A 22,371-nucleotide genomic window follows, 5' to 3' on the forward strand; every position below is an offset into this window, starting at 1 on the left:
TACGGTATTGTTGATTACATTTATTCACAGCAAATTAAGTCATGCTCTTATTTCTATGCTTGGTATGGTATTGAAAGCCTCATGGGGCTTACAGAGCCGTCCTCATCACGTAGTCAGTGTTGGAGAGTTAAACATTGGAGACGTGTAACAAACAGGGTCTGGCACTCATCCATGTGAAAAGCAAAATTGCCATATTCATGCACTGTGAAAGAGGAACAAGTGGCACCTCTCACAGTTTCCAATACTGTAGGTGTGTCACTCTGTGACATTGATTGGATTTCCAAGTATTTATAGCTTGAAACAGATGAGCACTTGGACAGGACCAGGGGAACTTCAGAGAGTGTCTGTACTTTAATGTACCCTCATAATGTGTCATCAAGACACAACGCTGAAAGGATTTATTACCATGAAATATAGCATCGTTCCATTTAGGTCCTTTCCTCACACCCGTTGACTAGCCTGCTGAAGCCTAATTTATATGTACAGTATGCTTAGGTGGAAATGTGTTGAACTTGAGACGTGACGAAATTACGAATTTTCAAGTCATTTGTTTTAGTCGAAAATGTTGTATAGCGAGTTGTCACACTTTTTAACTGAAGCATAAATGATGCTTCTAAGGTGATGTATTTTAGTACATATGTTGGAGCTACAGTATATCTGTTTTGTCAGAGAGCAACCACGTGGTCAGAACTTTCTAGAACGCGGTGAGGGATTACATCATGATTTAGCACAGTTAAGAGATGCCAGTGGGATATCATACGACTCACAAAACTTGATATGCTGCTGGAAAACCATGGAAGAGAAAAGTTCAGGGGTTATGGGGTTTGAGGCGGTATTTTTAACACTTGGCAGAGGGAGGACTGCAACAGAGGTTGAAAGAAGGAAATGAGAGGAGGAATGGTTGTCAGACTATGGTCCATCTTCTAAGTAAAACGAGGATACTGTAGGTACTAGGTAGGTACGTATCTACTGTAGATAGATAGATAAACATAGAATACACACACACACACACACACACACACACACCACAAACAGGGTCTGCTCATAATTCCACCATCCTTAAGAATAGGGTTAATTATGAGGGGGCCAGTCAGACCAACATACACACACAGTAAACACACACACACACACACACACACACACACACACACACACACATTATGCAACTAAATTCTTATTCAGAATATTTTATAACTCATTAAATCTGCATTTACTTTCCTAGATTTCACAAGCTCTGGAGCTCTGTTTCCTCTCCAACAAATATTGCATTGAAAGCAAAGTAGTGGAGCTCATGAATTTGAAACATACACAGTATTTGAGCCCTGCTGCCAAAGGCAGAGTGCAAACATGATCAAAGTGAGATCATAATATAGTGCCAAATTCCGCATCCTGTGAGAGCTAGTGTAAAAATGGACTCAGGATTTTGAGGTGTATCTGTGTTAAGCCTAATTTATGCTTTGTCGCACAACAGTGTCGCACTCACACGCTGGAAATAGCTGACCTACAATCTCCCAAACAATCGTGGATGTATGAATCGGGCTTCACACGGAGGGAAAAACAACAACTCGCATTCTGTGTATATGGCTGTTAGAACTAGAGTCTGGTTATTTTGTACAGCCAAAATTTGAAAAAAAAACACACTCGGAAATACATTATAGCTCACAGTCGCGCCGCGATGCATTGTGTGATTGTAGATTGGCTGTTTTCACATAGAGTTGGTGTTGGCTAGACCTCACTCTCGCAGTAACTATATATAGGTCCATAGTGGTTAAATAATGATGAGGACCAGGACAGATGAGTATGGAAATACCATGACAACCAACTACCAATGACCATACCAGAGCCCAATCAGTTTAATTCAAGTCCACTGCAGCCTGGGCCTCAATCACGCCATGTGTGTGAGGCGTTCTGTTTTGCAGTAACATGACCTTGGTGCTAGTAAAAAATAACGGCTAACATTCTCACTCTATATGTCATCCTCTCCATCACTTATCAGAGGTTACACAATCATGGCAGTGACAGACAGACGGCTCACCAGAGAGGACAACTAAGACGAGCCATAATTATACCCCAAACGACCAGCTCTTCCTAAACTGAGCCATGGTGTAAAATGTCATGACAATGCTCCCCATTAGCTCCATCTTTTACTTCCGCAGAGTGATTGAATATACGTAGTTCTTTTTCACTTCATGTCAATTCTGTTTGATAACGATGCAGTCAAATGTCAGCGCTTGTTGGATTGCAGTACATCATTCAACATACAGTATATGTCAATAAATTATGTAATTTTCTTGGTGTTTTGATGCATAGCTAACATTTTGGGCTTTTGGGTCTATTCTCTTGGGCTTTGAAAGCACACACAAGTCCCTCAAGACCTTGAGTGGTAGGGTTAGTGTAAGCTCAAGCTGCCATAATCTTTTGATAGGTTCAAATTCAACCAGCATTATCACAATATAGCGGCCTCCTGGGTTGATGACACAGTACCTGCTCAACAATGTACGGCATTCAAAGGTCAATCAACATGTGCCGTTGTCACTTGGCAAGTGGTTTCCCGGAAACCACTTGCCATACAGTATAGTGTTGCACTGTAGGAGTGGTCAGATGACGTTTCCTAATATTTTGGCGTGATATTTATTTATATTGTGTGTAATTGCACTAAAAGAAGCAAATGTTGCGATGGTATACAATGGTATACAACTTATTCGCTTATAATGAGAGACCGGGTGCATGTTCAACTGTTGTTTGTTGTTTTTCCAATAGCCTAAACTATTAGTGCTCGCTGATGCATCAGTCAGAGGTTATCTTAATCGGCTGTCTCCTCTTTAGCACTACCGCCTTGCAGTAATTATTAACTAGGTCACAGTAGAAGTTTAAATGACAAATGTAACACAGCTCTGAGTTTGGTCCTCCTGGAGTTCAATAGTGCAGTGCTTCCTCAGCAGGCAAGAGTCCCAGTTGGGCGTTTATAAACCAGTCCACTTCCATCAGTACTTTACACAGGCTTTACCACCTGTTCGTGTGTCCATATCTTTGCACTGATTCACAGTATGAACGGCCATGCTCTTCCCTGCAGTTCTCTTTTAGGGCCTTCTCTTGCTCTCAAGTGTTTATATCCAGCCTTTGGATGTCTGTCCACATCTTTGTCCTACACAAACATTACATTCCCATTGACAATGAATGGATAATTTTACGTCATAGTGTCTGAGCAAATAGACATACGCTATGATGATAATAAGACCGCCCCTCAACTTTATAGGGACGGTAGAAATAGTCATACTTGATTGATTAGCTAATTACAATTAAGGTTTCAACATGACTCGCTTGATGATATATTTTGGATATAATAATCAAATATAAAGTACTGCCGCAGGATGCATTGCTGCATCATGCATTTTTTTTGCCATTGGCTTTCAACTACGCGCCCCTATCGGTCGGGGGGAGTGTGGCACTCTGCAACACTGGGTGTGTTCGATATAGGCACGCTGATCGCATGACTGTCATGATTATGACAGTCATGTTTCAGGCCTAGCTGCGATCATAAGTAAGCGAGTAAGTGAATTGCTTTTAACAAATGTATTTTTATTGCATTGCACCATATCAAACATTTTGGGCTTTGCAGCATCCAAAGATGTGTTTTTGCTGAATTTAAACCATATCAGTACCAGCAATACTGTAATGCTACAGCTGTAATTACTGTACTTTCAACATATCCATTCAGAGTAACACTTTAAAAACTACCCATTCACTAATCAATCAATCAGAGTAACCCTTTAAAAACATTACCCATTCACTAATCAATCAATCAGAGTAACCCTTTAACCAATTTTGGCCGGGAACCCCTTTTTGATGTTAGCATTATGTTATGCTTTAGCTATTGAAAAATAGCAGATCTACAAGCTCATAGCACGCCACCGAGTGGCGCGCTACGAGCTTGTAGGTCTGCTATTTTTGAAAAATCGAAGAACGACTGACATATGAAACATAGCTTTTTCAGAAAACTGTCAGGATGTAGAATACATTTTTAGAATCTGATCTCAGGTCAAAATGGGTTAAAAACATCTACCCATTCACCAATCAATCAATCAGTCAATCAACCAATCAATCAACCAATCAATCATTTTTACACCTAGAATCCTGTCATCAGATGAATCACCATAAAAGATATTTTCTACAAATGTAAAATGATGTGCCTACTGTACCTGCATCAGTAGGCTCGCTCATGTTTATCCCACTGTCTTCCCTTCACAGCTAGAAGAGTGAGGTCTTGTGGGGCTTATTCCTTTTTATTTCTATCCCACTGTTATTCAAAGCTCTCTTGGCACTCAAGTCACCCACACCCACCAGTGAGCAAGGAACGGAGAGGGTGCAAGAGAGAGGGAGGAGAGGCAGTCACTTGAAACTCTCCAAGAGCAGAGGGACATTAAGCACTGCAGAGTGACTTGGGTGTGAGAAGGTACGAGAGACAAGAGCTAGGAAGTGGTGCTGAAATAGGTTTTATCCGTTTAACGATGAGATTGATGGACTGACTAAACCTGTTGAGTTGCTCTCACGTTTGGGACCGAACTACTGTGTGCCATGATGAGATGACCAGAATCTAACCGCATCTCTGACACTTTATTATCACCACATACCCCAAAACGTAGAATTTGTCGCCTCTCAAAACCGGATTAAGGCCAGATCAGGATCAAGTAGTATTCACAAATAGTTGTTTTATTTTGACCTCATACTGCACTTGACTCACAGTAGATGCAGATGGGTGCTGCCAGCTATTACAATCAACCCCAGAAAGTTTAGATATACGTAATCACATTACCAGTTATCTGAAAATGTCTACATTTTCCTGGTAGTAAACTCACCCGACTTGGAGCTCCAAGTTGGTTAAAACAACTTTTTAGCATTCTTTACAGCTGCTATTTGACCCATAGCCAGGTATAGCCATGATTGATGAGCATGGCATAAGCATAACTCTCAGTATTAAAGTATAAATCAAGTTCATCACTGTTTTTAATAACATCCTCCCGTATAATATTAATCTAATATTAAAAATGATCACATCAAAGCATTGTATGCTTCTGCACAGCATGGTGTATTTGCAACTGTACATTATTGTGTGTTATAGTTGACTAATTTATTAATCGATGGCACAAAGACCTATAGAATACACAGGTTTTCTGAACAGTGTACTCTGCGTCTGAGGAGTGCCAACATTCAGCTGGCCCGAGCCAGGCTGCATAGTGACTCATTCTAAGGTTACCTCAACCAGCAGTGGCTGGCTCCATATTCAGTGACATCTTGTGGTGAAAATGCATGTGCGGGGAATGTCTTCATTACTGCTCGTCACTCTCGCCCACACCCACCACCCCCTCAGCAAAGGAGAAATGTGCATGTCTCAACAGCCGACTCTGTGGAGACAAGTGCTCTACTGATCAGGTCTGGTGTAAATCTGTGAAAGTTCCATGAGGACATGCCCCCCGCACGAGACCACCAAAGGATAGAGTTTCAGCTGATGTGACGGAAATTGCTGTGGACAATGAAGGATTAGAAGGTGGCCTTACGAATCGGAGCTTCTAGATAACATGCGTAGGCTGAAGGCATCCCTCATTTCCATTTCACACTCTCATGCCACCCCAATACTGAACTGCTCTCTTGCTAATTGGGGAAATTCTTATTTTTTTAAAATACTTTTTATCCCACGATTTTGCAACCCATTTCTTTTTCACCCAGTGTCAATTAGCGAATGTAATCCTGGGCCAAGCCGCTTCTTTTCACCTGACAGTGGGGAGTTTCCCCGGCCGGACGTAACGCGAGGAAGGAACACGTTATTCTGACCAGTTCCTTTCCCCTCCATCTGGCTAGGGGGATCTAGTTTAGAGAATACTGCAAGTTTTTTGTGAGGGTACCTACCCTGGGGGACACGGGGAGTACATGCAAATTCCACACAGAAAGGCCCTTTCGCCAACCCCAGCCTCGCACTGATGACACGGAGGAGAGAACATGCGCCCACAGCATCCCCAGCGGGAATCGAACCCAGGACCTTTAGCTGTGAGGCGACAACACTACCAACTGTGCCACCGTGCCCATTTTGGAGAAATTCTTAAGATTGAGACTGATGTCAAGAGTGTGTAAGGGCCGAGGTAAAATAGAATGTGCACGGCCTTTCAAAGAAAGAATTACTGGATTTCACTGTAATTGAAATAGGCCTACTATAATTATCTATTCAGAAATTAGGCAAATGTGGCACTATAGAGTGAAACGATTTGCTTGTTCGGTACTTACATTACCTATATATTATGAACTACCTTAAGTCTGAAGCAGGTCGAGATCAGGAGCGAGCTCAGGTGAGAGAGTCGCTGTGCCGAACGTTGCGAAGTCCACTTCATCCGACTCGGCTCCGCAAGTTACGACCTCACTGGGACAGGATAGAATAATTAGTCACCATTATTGAATTATCTATTTTTACTATAAAACAGCCAAATGTTGCACTTAACTGAACAAATACGTGTACCTGTTCTTAAAGTGATGACATATAACTGTGGCATTCTGGTGTGCAAATTCGTCCTGCCATGCCATTACAATATTATCATATTCTTACCAAATAGTACACTGTAATGCCAAATTTTTTGCCATCTGCACAATATTCTTAACAATATCTTTCTTCACCAATGTGTTCATAAAGGTGTCCCTCAATTACTCCCAAACCAACTACTCTGGGATACTTTGTGGGAGCCAAGACCTGGTGTGAATACTGAATACAGTTCAGTCAGACAACACATGAATAGATTTAACCAATATTTATTAAGAATGAGAATAGTGTGCATATGATATTTATCTTGGCGTTCGGCTCTGCTGCATTTTCTCCCTACTCGGCACGATTAAACACCATTATCATGAAACTTAAAGAGCAGGGAGATAGATATACAATAAAAAAACCCATGGGGAACATAAATACAGAGACCACCAGTGGTGCTGGGGTGGTGGTGGGAGCAAACCTCACATAACAACCAGGAACGATATGCAGAGGAAGGCAGGAAGAGCATGCAGTCTAGTGATTTTATGTAGCCCACCCAATTGGTCAGCTGACTGCCACACCAGCGAATGACGTGTGGGTCTTGCACACACTTAATACACCCACGTAGTAATGCAGCATATTAACCCCTTGAGTATGTGTATGTGCCCTTGAGCACGGCATGAAACCCCTCGAGTATATCTGACTGAACTAACTCCGCAAGCTACGTATCATTTACTGGAAAGATATAAACGGCCAATATGAGTTTGTGTGATTCGATGGTACCATCATAGCTGAGGAGTCAGGACACCAACCTACTTCATCATTGTGTGGGGAACAAGAAACGGTAACCGCCTAGCTCTGGTCCATAGCCTAATGCACTTTGCTGCCGTCACATGAAATGCAGATCAGCCTCTCCTCTGTAGCGAAAATATTAAGAACGTTTTACCTACTCACCAATACAAAGGCGGCTTGTGTAATTAGAAGAAAGTCTACTTTCCTTAGTGGACGCACTCTGAGCCCCCGTATAAAATGTACTTTTCTTTCACTGGTAGGAAAAATCTTGTCTATGAGGTTGTCTCTTGGCAAGTGAAGTAACAAAGTATTTTTTTTTTCCGAAGAAAAAACAATCCCTTTCTGGCCAAAAAGTAAATTTTATACGTGTGGTCGTGGGGGGCTTAGAGTGCGTCCACTAAGGAAAGTAGGCTTTCTAATTACACAAGCCGCCTTTGTATAGGTAAAACGCTCTGAATATTTTCGCTAGAGAGGCTGGTCTGCATTTCATGCGATGGCAGGACGAGAACAGTCCCATAGCCTAAATGCAACGGCAGCAAAGTGCATTAGGCTATGGACCAGAGCTAGTAACCGCCTAGCAGCCCAAACTCTATGCGAGGGCCACATAGCGGGCCTAGTGGCAAATTATTATGTTTATACAGTGAAATAAAATCTATGGTAGGCTACTCAGCAGTTATAGCTCTCAACATTTTTAGCTTTTATTTTTAGCATTATTGACCAGTGGACCTGTGGATCGGGGTCCCCCTGCAGAAAGGCCCCGCTCTACAGAAACGGCACAGAAGCACATCAGAAAAGCATAGTTTTCCCTGTTCTCCCCCTATGGTTCTCCCCTCTACAACCACCTCCAGGCTGATTTATACTTGCGTGCCAGTGTCATACACGAAAATAGCCAATCTACAAGCTCAGAAGCTGTCAAATATGACTGAACTTTAACTGGTTTACATTTTTTCATTTACAGCCCGTCCACACGAATGAATCTTTCCATTTAGCACGCCAGATCAAAATGTAGGCAAAGTGATTTATAGCAAAGTGATATAAGTGATGACTTAATTTGACTCCCTGAATACATTTGTTTATAATGTAACATGAACTTCTCCGCCACTCATGTGTTTTGCCTGGGGTGAATGGTGGCAACAGCTGCAATGGAACTCATCTCCAGCTGATGTCTGTTTCTCTGTCTTTATGAAATATTTTTACAAACATATTATTAAATGTAAAATATATGGTAGGCCAAGGTACCATAGGCCGAATACATATTACATTCCCCCTGTGGACCACTTGAGGAAGAAGTGCACTATAGTAGGGCTACTATAATTTAAACTGACAAAGTATAAAGGAAAGGCAATGGGGTTAACCTATTCTGCCAAGATATATACAGGTATATCTAAAGAGATGGAGTTTTCAATGGGCTAAATCGTGGTGCAAAGCATTCAGTCTGATATAGGAACCGACTGCCGAGTTAGGTTACTCTTGCAATATGATTGATGAAATCAATCACTTTGCCAGTTGCATCCACATTATAATTCATGAAAGTCCTTATAAATATGTATTTGATTACAAAACACTACTGCTATTCTCTGACTCCTTTCCTATAATGAAACACTGGGGAATCTTGTCTTACTATATACTGTAGCACCATCTTGTGGAAAAGACTTACAGTACGTGTGTGTGTGTGTGTGTGTTCAAAGGCACTTTGAATTGCCTTTTTATATGCAATGTGCTATACCAAAACAATAAGCCAACAACTGATTTTAGAACCGCTAAAGGGCGTTGTTAGCCGTTACCCTTTGCTGTTCTAAACGTCACTGTAAATATACTGTAGATCTAGATTGTGCAGGCAGTGCAGTCGCAGTGGGGCCCGTGGTATGGATGAGTCCTCAAGAGTACTTCTGTGTTAATGGCGATGCGATGCGAGAGTGTGGACTAGTGAACACCAACTTGAATGGCTGCCCTCCACCCCCTCCTGTCTAGCAACAGGGTCTTGAGCTCTGCAGTGTTGTTGCTCCACTGTCGCGTGTCTACGTACTGGTCGGGGGGGTAGGACCAAGGGATTTGGGATTTGTTTATAAACATTTTGGTATTTGTTTATAAACATTTGTGATTTGTTTATAAACATTTGTGATTTATTTATAAACATTTTGGGATTTGTTTATAAACATTTGGGATTTGTTTACAAACATTTGGGATTTGTTTATAAACATTTGGGATTTGTAAGTCTCATGGGGGGGGTAGGACCACTACCAGTAGACCTGTAGTAAGTCTCATGGTCGGGGGGGTAGGACCAAGGGATTTGGGATTTGTTTATAAACATTTTGGTATTTGTTTATAAACATTTGTGATTTGTTTATAAACATATGTGGCCCCCACCTAGCTTCTTAATTTTGATCTCAAAGTGCACCAGATTGAAGCATTTTCATGGCAAATTTACAATTTTTATCCGGCGTGGCAAAGCAGGAGGGGGGGGCTCTGTATAATATGTTGCCTAGGGCCTCAAAAGGCCTAGAACCGGCACTGCTACGTAGGACGTAGGTGGTGCACCTCTTTCCTTTCCTATATGTGTCCTGGGTTGGCTCCCGCTATGTCAGTTTGCTTGACACCACTTCCGGGTGCATGACACATGTGCCCAGGCAGCCAGCCTCATCCTTCTTTGTCTGACCTTGTCTGTGACCCATGACAGGTCCCTGTAGAGGTCTATATTTCTGGTGTGGTCTGTCCATGTGACACTAGTGCCATTTGTAGCATTCGTGTGTAAACAGGGCCCTTTCCTGCTATGCTGTGAGCGTCAATTTCTACCCATACAGCACTACTGACTCCACTGTGGCTATGAACTCTTGAGGTCGGCTGAGCTCGGCTCCCATGTCAGATTTCTACACTCCTCATCCCATGCAGGGCATTCCAGGCAAGTGCCCTCTGGACCTTCAGATCCTGTTCAGTTGCAGCAATCCAAAGAATAACTCACATTAACCATTTGTTTATTTGTAAGGATCCCCATTAGCTGGCCAGTACATAATTCATTCTATATGTTCATCTGACCCCCCATGCCAAAGTGTCAGTGCTGTCTGCCGTCACCAAGGCGGATGCGTGCACACAACCTCGCCCTCAGGGCGTCTTACTGGTATTAAAAAGGTCCACTGTCATCTGGGGATCCTTCCCAAAATCATGTGGAGAGCGACCCACGGGTTGAGAAGCACAGCTAGGGCTCCACATATATAAAAACAATTATACATTTGAAAAACAACACATAAGTATAAAAGAATAATCTAGTACATCCTGCCATACATATTTTATAACCAGTGGTGTAAAGTAGCTAAGTACATTTACTTAAGTATATAATGTACTTAAGTAGGCTACACCCGATCTACAGTAGTAGATCTGCTATTTCCAAAAGATGTATACATTTTGAACTTGGGACATTCTGCAATATGAGTACTTTTACTTTCAGACAGTACTTTAAGTATATTTTGAGGCCGATACTTTTGTACTTTTACTCAAGTACATTTTGAATTCCGGACTTTTACTTGTAACAAAGTATTTCTACATTGCAGTATTGATACTTTTATTTAAGTAAAAAACGTCAGTACTTTTTCCACCAGTGGTTATAACATGTATTACTAAAAACCACACCCATGTGAAGTGAGGGGCGCTGTTATCATCACACATCATCTTATTCTGGCCAATCACAATTTGCGTCCTCACCTTCGTCTTCAATGTTTGTAATAGTATTTACAAACACTCAAAACTGGCCATTCATTGTCAACGGCATTCAATGTTTGTGTTAAGACAATGTTTGTGTTTACACAAACCCTCAAAGCTGGACATAGGAGTGGCTAGCACCCCTCAAAAACTCAATAAAACCATTGCAATAATAAAGAAAATGGTGATATTTTATTGTTTTTCCTCTAAATAGAAACGCATGTGGTTTCGGAGGTGATTTGAAAAGTAATAAAACTACAGTTACAGCAGTGATGATGTAATGATATAATGATGATGTCACTGGTAGGCGGGTGTCCACAGCCCTCCTATGAGACACAGACCGAGTAGGATTTTATTTTACCATTATTATCATGAGCATTAGTGAGGACCAATTATATGAAGATAAGATATAGAAATGGATGAAGTCGTCCTTTAAACGAATAATTTCCCATTCCTTTCACAGCAATTTGGAGCCCTTGCAGCCTCTCACCCTCAAGCACTTACAGCTGACGTCACTAAAGTCAATGAGGGTTCAGGGCTCAGGGCTTGAGGGAGGCAAAGGGATTGGGCCATATTGGCGGCAGCACTACTGCTGCGCCATCTAGTGGCGATTCCAAATATTTGAGGACTGATCGCCTCTTTATATAGAATCTCTTTGATTGACCTTATGCACACCGCTGCCATCTTACCAGCAAGGTGCAACTATGGTGCAATTTCCCATTGACAGCCCATCCATCCAAACAGAAAAGTCCTATCTGTTTCTGATTGTATAATTAAACAAGGTTAACTGGTTAAGCTCACCAACATTGCAGTACGAAAAGCTTGAATTATCCTCTTTCTATCTGCAAAGTGTTTGTTTCATAAAAATCCACATATACATGTTTTGAGCAACTTCCTGTCAATAAAATCCTTGCAGATGATTATTTATCTAAGTAGAGTTTGGAGGCGCTCGTTATCAGTAGGCTAAAGCAACCTCCTGCTGCCTCCTGCATTATGTGCAAATTCAAAACGGGTGGTACGCATGGGCCGTAATTGAGTGATATTGAACGACCTTCCAAATTCCTTGACAGGAAGTAGAGCTCTCATAAAATGTCTACAGTGGATTTTTGAGGGGCCCTCCTATATAGGTTTAATGTTTGATTTTAGTTCAATGTTTGTTTTAAAAACAACAAATTTGACAATAAAGAGATGTTTTGTCTCAATGTTTTTTTTACATCATGTTGTAAGATCGAGCGCCCCTCACTTCACACGGGTGTGATTTTTTTTATAAAACAAACGCTTTGCAGATACTGTAGAAAGAGAGCTTTCCGTACAGCTGCAAATGTTGGTGAGTTTGACTTTGTTTAATACAATCAGTTAGGACTTTTCTATTTGGATGAGGATTCAGGAAATGGGAAATTGCACCTAGATAGCGCCTTAATTGCTGGCAAGATGGCAGCCGTGTGCATAAGGTAAATTTCGAAACAGGAAGTGCAGGCATGCATGCAGCATGCAGGACCTTTAGTGAGTTTCCAATGAGTGCTTCCAAAACTATATGGAAAAAGTAGCACCTACACGGAATGTATCAATCAAGGAATAGCTCGATCATACCAGAGACCGCCTGGCTCATACCTAGCCCAACATTTAGGCCTATATTGATATCGTCAGAATCGAAGAAAACTCTACGAGAGTCTAAATGTTGGACTAGCTCATACCATGTCTACGTGGATCTTATGAAACAAACTGTGCAGATATGGATAATCCAAGCTATCCGTACATCTGCAGGTTGGTGAGTTGTTTAATCACAATCAGAATCTTGTAGCGCCTAGAATGTCTGTGATCATTCACATATACTTTCGTATATTCTGTATATGTGAAATACGTGTAATGCATGTAACAATTAGACATTATAGGGCTGGATGTATGGGCTCAATTTAGCTCTGGTCCATAGCCTAGCATTAGCCCACATTTTTAGATTCTCGTAAAAATTTGGGCTAGCCTAGCATTAAGGCTATATGGACCAGAGCTAGGCTCAATTGGGCTGTCAAAGGTTGAGTATTAAAAATCTTTCTTAGAGTTGCTTAGCCTTTAAAACGAGTAGCACTAGTAGAAATCAAACTGCTTTGATCACGAAGTGGTTTAGCCGCAATTTGCAACGCTAGATTTTTTTTATAATGGGATGAATCTGAGTTGCAATACCCTCCATTGACTCCCCACTCATCCAATGATTTGCGATCTGCTTGTCTTAAACGACGTTAAACTCACCAACATTGCAGCTGTAGTCCAAGCTTGAATTATCCTCTTTCAATCTGCCGAGTTTGTTTTTCATACAAATCCACCGTAGAGATGTTATGAGCTACTTTCTGTCAAGACATCCTCTGCAGGTGATTATTTTTCTAAGTGTTGCAGTTTGGAAGCACTCGTTTTATCAACGGGTCGCGCTGCTGCATCCTGCATTATGTGCAAATTCGAAACAGGTGGAACGCAGGGCCGTTCAGCACAGAAGCACAGAGTTTCTTGACAGAAAGTAGCTCATAACATGCAGTCTACGGTGGACTCGGCAGATTGAAAGAGCATAATTCAAGCTTGGACTACAGCTGCAATGTTTCTGAGTTTAACGTCGTGTAAGACAAGCAGATCGCAAACCAAATTGGATGAGTGGGGAGTCAATGGAGGGTACTAGATTAAAAATCTAGAGTTGCAAATTGCGGCTAGAAGTGGTTATAGCCTATGTTGTTGCACTACATTTTTGCAGCCGCTGTGATGATTACATAATAAAAGTCCTACTGCCTACTGTTAGTACATTTAACTCTCCAAGTAAAATGAACCACAAGCTACATGAATTAGATAAGAAGTTATAATAATAGGCTAATAATTTATTATTATTTTCATTATTATTAGGCCTATTTTTTCCAACTTATCTGACTATGTTTTAGGGAGGATCAGGATCCTCTTCCAGAATACTTGAACCTAATGTAAAATGAAAAGTTACAAGTCTACATCTACAGTACACTATTAGCCTCAGCCTGTGGGGGGAGACAAAGATGAAGTAAAGAATCATTACTCTGAATGTGCGCTTGAATCACATCACAGCCAGATGGCAGGCAAACTCCTTTCTACTAAAATAATAAAATGTCACAATATGGTAAGTAAGTATTATTCTGTGTACTGATTATGCAATTTCCAGTTGACTTGATTAGTGTAATGCACAGTGCACTCATTTCTAGACTGATACAATGGGGACAGTTTATTCATAAAGCTGCTGTAGCCAGAGGACATGAACTAAAACCCAAAACCTTTTGAACACATCAATCATATTTGAATTGAACTTATCTCTAGGCCTACTGGCTGCCAGTAAAACAAATAATTGACTTTATAGGCTGCTACTTGTTTTTAAATCTGTGAATGGCCAGCTAGCTCCTGTATGTACTGTCGACATGCTCACTGACCACACGCAGTACACGGTGGATAGATCCAGATTATCACACGGCTATCACTGCACCTACAGTAGATTAAATGAAATCAGTTCCTTCAGACATTATGGTTCTGGAATTCTCTACCACATGAACTATGGTCTGCTACAGTGATGTCTTTTAAAAAAGGTTTTATTTTAGTTTCTAGTTTATGGTTAATTCCCTATATTCCCTATATCTTATATATCCCTATAATAATGACACTAATACTACTAATAATAATTAACTTTTTATTCATTTGTATTTTAGAAATTCAGTTCAGCACCACAGTAATGCGGTGTGTGTGTGTGTGTGTGTGTGTGTGTGTGTGTGTGTGTGTGTGTGTGTGTGTGTGTGTGTGTGTGTGTGTGTGTGTGTGTGTGTGTGTGTGTGTGTGTGTGTGTGTGTGTGTGTGTGTGTGTGTGTGTGTGTGTGTGTGTGTGTGTGTGTGTGTGTGTAAATAAAACCTTATTTTATTCTTATTCTCATCGGTATTTGCCACCCATGTGTGATCTTTGCATTTCCTTTGGAACGGTCACCACCAGGTATTCCTAAACCTAACCACAGTAAAACTAGGACTAAACCTAGCCTTATTCCTAAACGTATCGTCAGTAAAACGAATACAAGAACTGCTGGGGGCAAGAGGTCTGTGGAAAAAAAGGGGCAGAGTGTGTTCTGGGGTGAGTGATGAGCGTTCCAGTCACCATAACATGCACCCCAACATGTAACTATCAATAACGACCCAGGGGTCCAGAGGTAAGAGAGACATTCTGTACTGTATCTCTCACAGACAAGAGGTCACAGAAGTCATCCCCAAATATAGCCTCTTGTTTAGTCCAGTGGCTTAAGGCCATTACCACTATGAAGCAGATAAAATCGCCACATTTTTCGTGAGGCTTTTTTAGGACCTACTGATGGATTCTAGCTTAGGGGCCCAAAATAAATATAGCCTAATTAAAAAGCGGGTTGATTCACTTTTTGGCCTATAACTTTAGAAGCGGAGGTCATACCATCAAAATATTTTTCCCTGAGCCGCTTTGTATGCGTTTTGGACAAAATCTGTTTGAGTACCGGTAGTAGCAAAATATGTGTTTCAAAAATGAAAGCAGAAATGGACAGGGCCTTTATGTTTTTTTTAACCGAATGGGATATTAAAATGTGTTGATTGTCTTATCAATGAAATAACAAATGACCTTTCCTGTCCCCTCACAAACTCTTGTAGAGTCATTCTCATTCATCAGCCTGGTTTGCTCTTTGCACATGCTTCCTTGTTGACATCTTCCTTGCATATCTTTTTTCGTGTCACCTGCCCAATCCCGTGGCTCTGTCTGTTTGTGTTAACAGGTCCAGGTGAAGAATGAAAGGGTCAGAGCAGCTGAAAGGATGGCAGAGTATGAGTTCTTCCAACTTGACATTGATGGTTATCTCATACCCCCTTCTTTGCAGCCAACTTTTATTTATAGCTGATGATTCAACAGCTTGGGGTAAGGCACAGCAATATAGTCTTTCTCCTCTTAAATTCTTAAATTGCCTGTTTCCAGATATGAAAGAGATTATTTAATTATGAATTATTATTTTTGAGTGGTGCAACCACAAACACACATGCACATATTAACTGTATATATGGTGATTTCGGGTGTGCCAGTACAGTGACAGTACAGTACAGTAGAGGGTACAGTAGAGGGACCCCCACACGGTAACTCTGTCATTTCTCAACCGTTTCGGACGTGGGACGGCTCGCCGTAATCGGGCCGGCACCCTGGGTGTGTTCCTGTGGGTCTGGAACACCCCCCCCCCCCACACCCCCCCCCCCCCCCCACATTCCTGCAGTGGTTCCTAACCTGTGGGTCGGGACCCCCAGGTGCATTGTGAAGTGATAATTTAAGGACCTTTAAGACCTTTTAAAGCCTCAACAAGAAAGCAGGAAAGAAAATTTATGAGATAATTTCTGCATAAAAAAAACAAAACTATACTATAAAAACTAGTGAAACATTGGCCAATTGTCAAAGTTGCACAATGTTTTTGAAGTTGCAAGGCGCTGTGAGCTTCAGCTTGTAGATCTGCTATTTTCACAATATTTATCTGTTGAACCGAGTAAAACTAGTAATGCCTCAACTCCTACAATTCCAAGTGCTTGTCAGGGTCAAGTATATTTATATTATTATAATATGGATGATCCTTTCTTTATAAAGCGACTTTGGGTACTTAGAAAAGCACTATAAATCTGAGCTATTATTATTATGTTCATATAGTATAATGTCTGTATTTTTATGAGTTGCACCCATTACACATAGTCAGTGGTGGACAAAGCGGGTATGCTTTTAGCGTGCAGGCAATCATATTTTACAGCTATGCTCAAGTTACGAGCAATGACAACTTTCATAGAAAACATAGTGTCTTGTCTTCAGTTATCGTAAAAAACATACAAACGTGTTGAGGAAAAGAGACTAAATCCAAGTTTGCTGATGTGCTTTGCAATTTACAATATGGAAGAAAAAAAACTTTTAATGCAAGGTAAAACTTACAAGAAATGAAAAAACACAGAAATATAGATTATTAAACTTAATGCAAATATTACAGAATTATGAAGTAAATTAGTAAATGTTTATCTAGATACTGTACATACAGATTCCTGAAATGGAAATGATAAATGCCACAAATTTTACAATTTGCTTTGTCCCGAAATTACTAATACTGTTTTAAAATGTTGATGTTCTACCCTCCACAGTGTTAATATAACACACTGTCTCCACTATAAAAATCAAGTTACGGTAGAAATAATACATTTTTATACCTGGCTATGCAATTGGGATATCACTGCAAATCAACTACAGTGTAACATTTCACAAGTTTTATTCCCGTCTTTAGTCTTTACTGTCCTTCCTTAACTATCAAGCACGATGACTTCTGTCCCAAACAGAAAGCAGGCAGGCATCAATGTATGTATCCTTGAAGGAGCTCTTGTGCAGAAACTCGACCTCCTTCATAAATGTGCCGTCATCTCCCTCTTCCACTTCTTTAACCCCGTAGAAGTTATGCCACGAGGCTGGTCAATATATTCCCAGTCTGGGAAAATGCTGAACGTTTACACCCAGTCAGTGGTAGACAAAGTACACAAAGTCAAAGATGCTCCCGGTCAAAAAAATGCTTTAGTTAAAGTACTTGATTACTTGCTATTTAAAGTATTTAAGTATTGCGAAGTATTAAAAATAAATAAATAAATTAAAAACAATCCATTGCTCTATTTATTTTTCACAGACCATGGGTGCTCTGTTGGCGTGCATACCTTATTACCTTCCCTTGTCATCATTACTACTGCAGGGTAAGTACTTGGAAACTGATATGCTTGTGCTTGTTTCACGGAGCTGGATGACTCCTTTTCTGCTTTTACACCAAATCCAGCTGAGAGCTGCTACTGGTACTGTGATTGGTTTCTTTTAGCGTGCAGCCAATCGTATTTTAGACGGCTATGCTCAAGTTACAAGCAATGAAAACATTCATAGAAAAATATAGTGGAGTGAAAAGTTTTCAGTTATCAATATTGTAAAAAGCCACATAAACGTTGAGGTGCAATGCATGGGCAATAAATATGTGACAATGATATTTTACCCCTCATTCTTCCTCAGATAACTATACAGTTGGTGAGAAATTAATGGTAAAAAAAAATGGCAGAAAAAATAAATCATTTAAAATAAATTATTTATTCAAAGTATTTAGAAAAGAGAAAATCCAAGTTTATTTTATATTTACTGATGTGTTTAGCAATTTACAATATGGGGAAAAATAACTTGAATGCAAGGTAAACAAGAAATGCAAAAAACAGAAATATAGATTATTTTACTTAATGTAAATATTACAGAATAATGAGGTAAATCAGCAAATGTTAATCTAGATACAGATTCCTAAAATGGAAATTACAAATGCCACAAATATTGCTTTGTCCCGAAATAACTAATACTGTTTGATGTCCTATACCCTCCAGTATTAATATAATCAGTCTCCACTATAATTACGGTATAAATAATAAATCTTTATCAGGCTATGCATTTGGGATATCACTGCAAATCGACTACAGTATGTAACGTCTCACAAGTTATATTCCCGTCTTTAGCCTTTACTGTCCTTCCTTAACTATCAAGCACGATGACTTCTGTCCCAACCAGAAACCAGGCATCAATGTATCCTTGAAGGAGTTCTTCGTCCTGTGCAGAAACTCAACCTCCTTCATAACTGTGCCGTCATCTCCCCCTTCTTTAACCCCGTAGAAGTTAATAATGCCACGAGGCTGGTCAATATATATTCCCAGTCTGGGAAAATGTGGACTGTGGATATCTTTGCTGTCACCGGAGTCGAACCAGGCCTGGTAGATGGATCCTCCCCAGCCAAAGCCCCAGGATTTGTCGTTCTCTCCCAGGCCACACAGTCCATCACCTGCCCTCCTTCCTGCTGTTGGGTAAGCCGCCCCGACCACCGTCCACCCAGAGCACTCTACCTCAAAGTAGCCTCGGAAGCCCAATATTCCATCCTTGCACAGAACCTTAAAAAGAAGAAAAATACCATGGGCTCAGTGGAATAATGGTTTCATCTGGTTTGTTAAGCCAAATGTCAATTGGCTCCGTCGCACAACAGCATAGCTTGTCGAAAACAACTAATTATTCAAGCTAATGACTGTGTTGCTTTGTAAGTTTGAGATTTATTATCAACAAGCTACACCATTATTAACTTAATCATTAGCATTAATTAGGCCTAGGCTGTGCTATCTCTGTCAAACAAAAACCTACCTGTGGCGCATGCTCATATCTCTGTGGACTGTCCAGTATGGGACACAGGACATCATCTGTCATGCGAGACACCTTGGTTCCACCCTCTGTGATCCACAGCATTTTATTGGCTGTTCTGTCATCTAGAACGAGGTCGATCCAATCTGGAGCACATGGGGAAAATGATCCTTAGTGTTGGTCGGGATGTGAGAAGGATCAATTGCTGTTTTTTAGAGAGAAAAATAAATTAGGCTGAAAATGTGAATAGGATCTGGTGGCAAGCTGTCTTTATGCTTACGTTTGAGAAGGTCAGCTCTGCATGTGGGCTCAGGGATGTTCGGCACGTATTCTGGGGTCTTTTCTGGGTGGTGAGAAAATAGTACAAAGCTTTTAGATTACGTCTCTCCTTTAGGGGCCTGCACTTTAGGCGTTGTTCCTATTAAGACAAATTGTTATTCCTACCTCCGAGATTCTATAACACTGCAAAAATGAGCTAGAGAGTAAAAGCATAATGCTTTTGTTCAAATGTCTCAAAGAAATAAAACGTTAATTTAAGGAAGGAAGGATTTCTCTCACTCTGTTGTGCAGGTATACTATCTTTCCTAGTTGAGGGTCTGGTTGGCATCTTGAAGCTATCTCTTGTGTCTTGGTTCTCTGGGTGTTGCTTGGGTCTGCTGGTGGCTACTGCCGTGACTCTCCAAGCACGCTGCTTTATATACCCTTGGGATATAGGGTATTAAAGGTTTTGGGGCCCCAGTGAGCTATAAAATAAATGTTTTGGTCAGCTATGTACAGTCATGAGCTCACTGATCTATATGTGCAACTGGAAACCATGCCTGATTGCATGCCACCGCCTATAGAGAGCTTGATCCACTGACCCACATACATGTCCATGACCCCTGTCAGATGTTATACAATATAATCTACACAATATATACTCTCGTTGCAAACAAGAGGACATGTTGGTTATACATACTGGCTGGCCCTCAATATGTAGGACAAGTAGGACAAGATCTTGTTGTAGTGACTCTTAGTTCCAATATTGTGAAGAGTAGATCATTGATTTAACTTTCTCTTGTGGCTGTTGATATTGAAAATTGCAGTGCAACTTCAGAATAATGGATGTGAAGAATTATGCACGGTAACGTAAAAAAAAATCTGTTCTTTTAAATATAGAGTGCATTTCTACCCACTTTTTACATTATTTATGTGGTGTGTTGTGACAATTGGTTTGTTATGTGGACAGTGTATTACGCTAGCTTTGACTGTAGCAATTGATGAGCCTTTTTAACTTTTGTGTTTTGTCTGAAAATGTACGATTTAAAAGATAGGGCAAGAGATAAGAGACAACTTCAGATATTTACATACTGGTCCCTATCTAGACTATATCAGTTGCTTTTGAAAAATCTAAATTACTTAAAATGAGAAAAAGCAGCTGTCCGGTTATGAAGAATGACATGAGTGGAGGAAGTTGTACATTGACAGTGTATTGACTGTAGCCTACTTGGTGTAGTATTGGCCATTAAATGTACATTATTAATAATTCACGAATTAATTATTATGATGATCATAATACAATGATGTGATAGTCACTAATTATACCCTAATAATAATCAAATCATATTGAGTTGAATTAGATTGAATATAATATGTCATGTTTTCATACAATCACTTGATCAATGAATTCAAGCAGTATATAAGGTATTCAATGTTAAAATCGTGACCTTCACATTTAGGATCACAGCCCAGTCCGTTGGCTTGAGATCAGTGTCACTTTCTGTCGGCAGCCATTTCAAAGGCTCTGTGTCCTTTGTGATTGCGCTGGGTGAACAACAGTGGAACCTTACAGGTACAGGACAGCCTGTTATCCCCTGTATACCGCAAGCCCTCGTCTTATTTTAAATAGATCCCGTTGACAAGTCTAGGACAGACCTACATTCCCCTTGAAGTACAGGGGTGGGGGAGAGACTATAGAGGTTCCAAAGTCACTCATCTGCATGCTGGGGCTGGCACGAACTGAAGGAGGACAACAGGGTGCAGCCTTGGCAAGAAGGGGCCTTGGCAGGGTGCCAAGCTTGTAAACACCTCACATGTAGCCCACCCGTGAAGAGCAGGTTGCACGAATGGATGCACGACCGGATGAATACTTTCTTTCTCAACTTGAGCCATGTGCATTAAGGCTTTTAGTGTGTGGCAAATAGCAAATAGCATGGTGCTAATGTGGGTCAAAAGCCTGGTGGATTGGAGCCTGCATGGACCTCAAAATCAAGTGACTCTGACTAGCATGAATAGTGTTATATTAAAAGTTATCAATTTTTGTGTATTAGCCTTTCTCACATATACAGTACATTCAGCAGATCAGCAGAGCTTATTTTAAATATATATTTTTACTTACATTAAAATGAAACCTAAGGTTTTTTGACCCCCAGGGGTTAACTGGGGACAGGGAGGAACTCCTTATATGATCAGCACACTCTATAGTAGGGAGGTTTATCACAACAAAACAGAAATGAATATACCTTTAAACAGTGCAATAGTTCCACTTTTTTTATTTCATCATCCAGACCATTCCACAGAGTCACTCCACCAAATTAAATACTCATTTATACGCCCAAAACGTTTCTCAAAATATTTTTTTCCTCTTAAATTATTGCTTTGTACATTATTTGAGCAGTTTTGAACTGACCAGATCCATAAACTTAAGACACTTGGAATTCAGAAATAGTATATTCGTATGGTCCCTGTACCCAACATGGTGTACAAATTCTCAATGCTTTTGGAGTATACATAATGGTTGTAAAGTTGTTAAGCATTACCCCAAACCTCCACACAGTAAGTCAAATACGGCACTATAAGTGAACAATATAAAAATGTCACATTTATTTATTTTACAATTTAGACATTTGGGAGACGCTATCACAATTTTACTCAATGTTGGGTATCAAGAAAGTAAAAAAAAATCTGAATTAACATCAAATACCAAATAAAATAGAAAAGAGAATAATGCATATGCATTATTCTTCCCTTTTGTGTTTTACCATCAAAGTTACCTGACATAATTCATTACAAAGCTCAAGTTGGCCTCACCATGACCAATTCCAAGTGCTTCAAGAGTATTGTTCTTCATGACCTCTGCATGCTAGACCTCACCCAACCCCCACTGCGAAGTTTGCCAAGTTTGAGTCGA

At 40.4% G+C, this 22,371-nt stretch overlaps 2 protein-coding genes across 9 annotated transcripts in view; both read right to left on the minus strand.

Moving 5' to 3' along the window:
• The window catches only part of LOC308333003 (myosin-binding protein C, fast-type-like), a 42,591-nt gene extending 38,280 nt beyond the window's left edge, over window positions 1–4,311 (minus strand). For 5 of the 8 annotated variants that reach the window (XM_080789163.1, XM_080789162.1, XM_080789159.1 and 2 more), the window contains exon 1: window positions 4,200–4,311. In XM_080789163.1, the coding sequence (XP_080645289.1) occupies window positions 4,200–4,221 (22 nt within the window). In that variant the 5' untranslated portion in view covers window positions 4,222–4,311. The remainder of the gene's footprint in view (window positions 1–4,199) is intronic. The other 3 variants (XM_080789164.1, XM_080789160.1, XM_080789161.1) reach the window with 2 other exon arrangements.
• Window positions 4,312–18,244: 13,933 nt separating this feature from the next.
• LOC308333588 (tripartite motif-containing protein 16-like protein) lies at window positions 18,245–22,311 on the minus strand (the record flags this gene model as incomplete). Its single annotated transcript, XM_080790047.1, has 7 exons — window positions 18,245–18,961; window positions 19,206–19,348; window positions 19,483–19,545; window positions 19,761–19,904; window positions 20,021–20,083; window positions 21,117–21,200; window positions 22,272–22,311. The coding sequence occupies 7 exons, from the start codon at window positions 22,309–22,311 to the stop codon at window positions 18,539–18,541; spliced, it is 960 nt and encodes a 319-aa protein (XP_080646173.1). The 3' UTR covers window positions 18,245–18,538.
• Between the last annotated feature and the right edge of the window lie 60 nt (window positions 22,312–22,371).

The sequence above is a fragment of the Protomyctophum bolini genome (genome assembly GCF_963924005.1).
Source record: "Protomyctophum bolini genome assembly, chromosome: 18".
Taxonomy (NCBI): Eukaryota; Metazoa; Chordata; class Actinopteri; order Myctophiformes; family Myctophidae; genus Protomyctophum; species Protomyctophum bolini.